At 47.8% G+C, this 7378-nt stretch overlaps 1 protein-coding gene across 1 annotated transcript; it reads left to right on the top strand.

The window, feature by feature from the left end:
- Positions 1–4163: 4163 nt before the first annotated feature.
- LOC123085193 (actin-depolymerizing factor 5) lies at positions 4164–6683 on the top strand. The gene is made up of 3 exons (XM_044506796.1): positions 4164–4419; positions 4504–4763; positions 6159–6683. Exons 1-3 carry the CDS (start codon positions 4399–4401, stop codon positions 6307–6309), a joined length of 432 nt encoding a protein of 143 aa, XP_044362731.1. The 5' UTR covers positions 4164–4398; the 3' UTR covers positions 6310–6683.
- Positions 6684–7378: the final 695 nt, after the last annotated feature.

The raw sequence follows: 7378 nt of genomic DNA on the forward strand, positions 1-7378 counted from the left end.
TTGACAGCTTGTAGCTAGCACCTAGCATCGTTGAAGTAGGGCATTGTTGTATCTGCCCCACTGGTCCCGGTCAGTAGGTTGGGACATGCTAGCTTAGAGCATCTACAACCACAGTGGCCCTGTTTGGATTCATATGTTAGAGTTACATTGGACTCAACTAACCCAGAAATATCCAAACAGGAGGGTTAGATGCATCTAACCCATTCAAAAAATCTAACCCACTCAAGAGGTGCTTATTTGGGTTAGTTTTTTTCGGGATCAACATTTTTTTCTCTTGCTCTCGCCACAGCAAATCCCTCTTCAGTTCCTCGAAGCTTCTCGTCCTCTCACTTCCCCCCTCTCGCACTGTTTGTGAAGGTGCCTTGCCGTATCCGCGCTCCATCTAACTCTGCCATCCAAACAGGGTTAGTTCAGGGTTAGAATTTAAATCTAACCTCAACAGGACCAGTATCTTATGTTCGTGTCCAGTCTCTCGTTTGCAAACCCTTGAATCCCTCAAAAAGCTTGATTCTACTTCCTCGGTTCCAAATTACTCGCCGCAAAAACAAATGTATCTGAAACTAAAATACATTTAGATACATTCATACCTGTGACAAGTAATTTGGAACGGAGGAAGTAGATTGAAATAATCGATATGTAAAATTGGAACAAGTAATTGAGGAGATTCGTGCCTGAATGTACATGTGCTCTAATCCTTTGAGCTCAGCGGTCTCTATTGGATCTCTTCCTGGATCCATGCAAAACGATCAAGAAGTTCAAAATATGCCCCAAGGGAACATATGGGTGCAAGAACTCCTCGTTCGTGCAGGGGACGGGGTCCTAGTCGACGGATCCGGAGTTGCCAAACTCAGACCGTTGCCCACCATGTCAAAAATGATCAACAATCACCAGAGGAGCTGGGTGGAGTGGACTGGAAGTGGAATGTAATGGTACTCCAAATATGTCTAAGATTTGGTCAGGGGTACAAATATGGACATGATATATGTGGGGTCGAAGTGGGATGGTCTGACGTGGTGGACACCGCCCAGACATACAAAATCCATCGAATGTATGGACAGGTTTTAGAGGTGTCGGACAATCCATACGTCATACGTTTGGGTTGACTTTGAGGAATCCGATTAGGTGATTTTTTAATCAGACTATTCTAAATGTTTAAAAACAATTTGAGGGGTCAGCTTGTAGATGCCCTTAGTAGACGGGTATATTTTCTTAGAGCATCCAGGGCCTATTTGTCGGGCAATATTCCAAAGACATCCCCCTTTGTGGTTTAATTACTAAAACTTAATAATACGAATTCCGTTGTACTATAATTTGTAGGCAGTACTTTCTTCGTTTTAAAATAAATGTCTTAACTTTAATACAATTTGTACTCTCTCTAATCCTTATTACTTGTCGCGGCTTTCAAAAACACTTTGGAGAACGGGTGCATTGGAGACCTATATGTTGAATAGTGCCAAAATGCTTCTTTGAAGTTTCCAAAAAAAAAATCTGAAAATGTATCAACACATTTATATGGACATGTATTACACATGTGCAATTTTTTATGCTGAAATATGTAACCATGTGAGTTACATAAAAAAGACAAAATGATGAATTTAGAAAGATGAACAATGCATGCATTATTCACTATTTAGAAATCACCATTTTGTCATTTTTGTATAGCTCACATGTTTACTTATTTCTTCACCAAACTTTACACAGGTGTAATATACATCCATATGATCACGTAGAATTATTTTCGGAATTTTTTTGAAACTTCAAATGTGATTTGTAAAGTAATTAAAATAAAGTCCTCCAATACACCCCGGCTTCAAAAATCCACTCTCTCGCGGCTTTAGCCTATTTGCCTGTATAGTTCCACCGATTGATTGACGAGTCACATCGCCATTTCCAGCACCAATCCATGCAGTCACTGACGCGTCCGCGCCTAATTACAGCACTGCATTTGGACGCTAACCACACGAAGCCAAGCGGGTGCTTCTCCGGCCTTCCCGTCCTCTGATTCCTGTTAGACAAAGCCCCCAAAGCGTCCGCTAGCGACTCTCCGTAGGCAATCACCCTAGGACCCTCTAGCCGGTGCCCCGCCTTTGGCCAGCAAGCGGGTACAGCACTGACAGGAGACCCTCGTCGCGTTTCTCTTGTTCTTCTTCTTCTTCCACTGCAGACCGACGGCGAGACGACGACCCGTCGCTCTCCGGCCCCTTTTCCAGCCGGCGCTGGCGTCCTTCCCGTTCGTCGTCGGCGGCGGCGGCTCGCGCGTGCAGAACCGGCGAGCGTGTCGCGCACTCGCGCCCATGAAGATGAGATTTTCCTGGCCCAGGTAAGCTGTCAGCGTTTGGCCGAGTCTCCTCGTCGGCGAGCGTTGATCCGATCCCCATCTTCATGCCCTCCACGTCACCGGAGCCCTTCTGTGCAGATACTGTGTGCAGACGCAATACCGCATCCGTGTCGGTTTGTATTTGACCCGCGCGTCGGGTGTCTCTGTCGTCCTTCTGTCACCGGGGGTCCTACCGCTGCACGTCGGCATTTATTTAGGGGACGCGGCGTTCTGATCGCGTCCGAATAATAAGTGCGCGCCGTGGTTCAGTCGTTGACGCAACTAAAAATGATTAATTATTACGCAATACGAAATCCTTTTTTTTTGCGAGTGTACGCAATACAAAATCAATTGAATCGTGGGCACAAGTCACAGGAGAAATTGAGAGAAGAAGAAAAGAATTGCGTACAAGCAAAGTAAAATGCGACGGGATCGTGAGACTTTGCTGGGTTAAATTGATTTTGAACCTGAAAATCGTAACTGGCGCTTATTTTCAGTCTGAGAAAACATGATTCCATCTTTTACCCGCGTGGTCTGTGGTGTTTCACATTGACGCGGAATCAACTGAAACGAAAGGAAACATCAGCACTGGAGAGCCGCCTACGACCCGATGGCTCATGAGTGAGCACTCGCGCACGTCAGAGCGCCAAAAGATGACGATTACTCGGAGCAGACATAATAGCAAAGCAGGCTCATCATTTTCAGCCCTGCCTACCTGACTCTAGCGATTCTAGAAAAGGCTGGCTGGCTGGCTGGCTTTAACGAGATTCGTGGTTATCTTCAAAGGAAAATGAAAAACCGGGCTCCATTTAGTTGGCGCGATCCGTATTTACGCAAACAGATTTCCGAGGATCTTCACAACTACGTACTCCTACTCCGTACTGTTTGGCCCGCCGGCCCGCCAGAAAGTAATGCCACCGGTGACCATGCGGCGGTACCACTTCTGCACCTCATAAATCGGCCATCAATCGGGAGGTTGGAGAAACGCAGCCCCGCACGGCCGGTGCGCGACCGCGAGCAGCTTTCAATCTCGCGCCAGCGGGTCTCCTCGTCCCACCTAGAAATAATAATAATAAAAGAGAAAAAAGGGCTCTGTCCTGCGCACCAGCAAATGTGTGAGGTCACCGACGCACACGTGAAACCGAGGAAAAACGGAAAAAGCATCGAGGAGAGGAGTGCCGCCGCTTTCTCTTCTTTTCTCGCGGCAAATGGCGAATTGGTGAGACTCTTTCACCTTTGCCCCCTTCTTCTTCTTCCCTTGGAAGCAAAGAATGGGCACGCACGGGTCATGACGACGAGCCTGCGTAGATGCTAGGCGGGGCGTGCGGTAGCTTCTTCCATGCCCCGCGGTCGCGTACGCCGGTGACCAGCGCGAATCTTGGTGCAGGATCGTCTTGCCGACGGCACCATCATTGGTGGTAATTCAGATCGCCATGACGATGATTGCACGCCACTGCGTGCTACTGCTCCTCGCTGTGGCGTGTCACATCTTCGTCATATTAACGGGTGAATGTGATTATGTAAAAGGCGCGCTCATTGGATAAGAACCGATGATTAACGACGACGGTGGAGCAATCTAGGCAGCCAGACTGTTATCTTGAAGGGATATCCATTCACTTGTTCAGATATCTATCCAGTACAAAGTAACAAGAATTCCTTATTTGTAAAAGGGGATAATAATTCTTCTGTATCACAAAAAGTTATCCCTGTTTTTTTATTGTTGAGATGAGAAATGGACAGGCAACGCAGCACAAGGAAGGCATGTGTGGGAGGGACGCCCGTACCCCCAGTTGCATTTGCATCCTCGCCTTTTCATTTTGTTTTTTTATATATAATAAAAGGAGGCGAATGGAATTTTGGGCTGCTCGCCACACTTCTTTTGTATAAAGCCGACCCTGCCCCGCCTCACCTAATTGTCAAGAGACAGGCGGACCAAACCCACACCCATTACAAGGCCAAGGGGCAGGCAACCCTACTCAAGCCTCAAGCAACCAACGCGGCGCCAAGGAAGAACCCCTCCCTTCTTCCACCCACCGATCCTTCCCTCCGTTCCTCGTCCTCGCCGGCGACGACCTGCAGCCATGGCAATGGCTTACAAGATGGTAAGGACCCATCCAGGCCTTGGCCACCGCCGCTTTCCTTCACGTGTCTGGGGAGAAATTTGAAACGACCGATGGTGCGTGCAGGCGACGGAGGGGATGAACATCAAGGAGGAGTGCAAGCGGTGGTTCACGGAGATGAAGTGGAAGAAGGTGCACCGCTTCGTGGTGTACAAGATCGACGAGCGGACGCGCGCCGTGCTGGTGGACAAGGTGGGCGGCCCCGGGGAGGGGTACGACGAGCTCGTCGCCGCGCTGCCCGGCGACGACTGCCGCTACGCCGTCTTCGACTTCGACTTCGTCTCCGTCGACAACTGCCAGAAGAGCAAGATCTTCTTCATCGCATGGTAATTCTTCGCCTGGATCCCTCCCTTAATTCCACTCACTCCCTTCTTCTCGTTTGTTCACCGCCGAATCGAGTAAAATCATGGCGGCTGATCTCGGTTATTAGCCATACTGATTACGAATTATAATTATTGATGCGGATACTGCGATGCTGGATGGTTTCTTGGTTCTGGCGGCTAAGCATTCCTTGCTGGCTGCACACTGTATGTGTATTGTAAACAGCTTTGATTGTCCGAACCGTAGGTTTTACATCAATTTCTTGCAAGACATGCAAGTCAAGCCATTCATAAACCACGGCAGCTGCCAGCAAGAAACTAGCCAAGATACCAAATCCTCTTTGGTCCTCTGCACTATATAACGCACTAACGCCAAGTTGGTAGTAATTACATGACGCAGGTGCAAATTACTAGTACATCAATTGACCATAGTCCTACCAACTACTACCAAACAAAATCGCAATCAAGCAACCACACATTGCATCGTCACTGAGACAGAAGCCCAGAATTAAAATTAAGATGATATGGGGGGCATCTCCTCTCAATATGCTCACACCAGACGACCAAGGTAGCCAGAGAAATTGACAGGAAATCTGCAGACCAGATGACTCTGCAATCAGCCCCGTATCCTTATCGCAAAGGAGGAACGCCGAACACGCATCAAGCTTTTTCCATTTTCCACAAAGGTTGGTTGTCTGGCCCATACCCCCCGCTGCCTTGTCAAACTCAAACGCAGGTCTGGTCGAGATCATGACGGGGGCCAAACTTTCTTGGCAGGGCCATCATCATGCTTCTCTTTCTTGCTTTGCTTTGTCCTTGCCGCGGCATCTTTGTTACTGTTGTCTTTAGTACTCTTCGCTGCATTATTTTTCTCTTAACCCCCACAGCTAGGGCGGGCGGGCTCTTTAATCAGATCAGATCTGGAGACCTGTATCCATCTGTTGTGCAGATCTGCCTGTCCTTGTATATTAGATTTATCGCCCCTCATCGAAAGCAGGCACCGCCCATACGAGTAACCTTTTACGATTGTCTTTCGGTCAACATTTCACTGGGAGCGCTTAATCGAAAGTGGGCAGTTTGATCAATCAGTTCCTCCTGTCCTCCTTGGATTATCTTATCAAAAGCAAGCACGATTAAAGCACTTGACAGCAGAACTGGCTATTTAAGTAGTGTTAGGTTAGCAAGCCTGTCGAGTGTCCATTCTCCATTGTCCACCAGCAGCCGGTCTCCTTTTGTTAAAGCGCTCTGGCTTTGTTCGATGGCAACTGCTGCTGGTGCATCGGCCTCACACGAGTACATACAAAGTAGTTTCGTCATAATTCAGTGGGATTAGGATGCATGCATGCATTACTCGATTGGTTGATGACGATGATTTGTTGCTTTGTTTTTCTCTTCATTCAGGTCGCCGGCGGCGTCGAGGATAAGGGCCAAGATCCTGTACGCGACGTCGAAGCAAGGCCTGCGGCGGGTGCTGGAGGGGGTCCACTACGAGGTGCAGGCCACCGAGCGCTCCGAGATGGGCTTCGACGTCATCAGAGAGCGCGCGCAATGAGCGAGCCGCCGCCCAGAGCGAGCTTTACTATGTTGGTGTGCCTGTCGCCGACGATCGCCGGTGTACTATAATCGAACGGACGCTGATTGGGGCTGGCTGGTTGGTTGGCTCGTGTGCTCTGCCAGCAGCCTCGCTCGACGCGATCTGACGAGGGTTTGGGCTTTGATTCAGTAGAAATTACCGATCCGTGGCTTGAGATTGTGCCGTACGTGCGTGTGATGTATAGGGGGAGCTGAGAGAGCGGCAGCGGATTAATGAAACGTCCCATCTCTGCGTGCGACGTGGAAATTCCACTGATGCTGGGGATGCCCCGACTTGGTTTGCTATTGTGCTTCAACCGCTCTTCAAGATGGTACTACAACGGTTGATTGCTCTGGGTTGTCTCTTTGTCTGGTGAAATTGTTCCAGGCGTTCTTCGCCTCTGTTACGCCCAACTCAAAGCAGAACTTGTAAGGACACGAGCGACTCTTCTTCAGATTTTTGTAAGGAACTAGAAGGAGGAGGCAGCGTGTGTTTTTCATGCGCCTCGCTGCGCCAAATCTAAAACATGGGCATCATAGAAACAACATAATGTAACATCCCGATTCTCTTTTTCCAAAAATCAAGGCGAGAAAATTTCATTTGTTTTTTTAGAAAGTTTAAATTAGACTTTTATAATTTGAAGGATTTAATTTGACTAATACCAACCTAAATTAAAATTGCAGTTTTGTTCTTCTCTTGTGGTTGGGTTTATTTTATTGCCTCTGGCATATTAAATTATGCGTCACTATTTTTTTAAAGTTGTTTGCTATTGCTCCAACTTTAATCCCTTTCTAGATTTTCATTTTCTAAAAGGAAAATCAATTTCTGATTACTTATTCTCTCTATCAAACCCTGGCCATAATTTTCCAAGGTACAATCTGATTTCTTTCTTTTCTCATTTTCTTTCGCCCGATTGGGCCATGCCCATTTTTATTTTCTTGCTAACTATGTTGGGCTGTGGCAACCCATCCCTCTACCTTATGGGCTGGCCAAACTGGCCCATCTCTCCCGAGCGAACCCCTCTTTTCCTTTTTTTGTACGTTCAGAG

Source organism: Triticum aestivum, chromosome 4A (genome assembly GCF_018294505.1).
Source record: "Triticum aestivum cultivar Chinese Spring chromosome 4A, IWGSC CS RefSeq v2.1, whole genome shotgun sequence".
NCBI classification, from domain to species: Eukaryota; Viridiplantae; Streptophyta; class Magnoliopsida; order Poales; family Poaceae; genus Triticum; species Triticum aestivum.

What these genes read in the sequence shown, in the direction of transcription:
- LOC123085193 (XM_044506796.1), top strand. Translation starts at nt 4,399, where the DNA reads ATGGCAATGGCTTACAAGATG. An exon ending in TGGCAATGGCTTACAAGATG is followed by an intron (nt 4,420 to 4,503) that starts GTAAGGACCCAT and finishes TGGTGCGTGCAG; the next exon opens with GCGACGGAGGGGATGAACAT. An exon ending in AAGATCTTCTTCATCGCATG is followed by an intron (nt 4,764 to 6,158) that starts GTAATTCTTCGC and finishes CTCTTCATTCAG; the next exon opens with GTCGCCGGCGGCGTCGAGGA.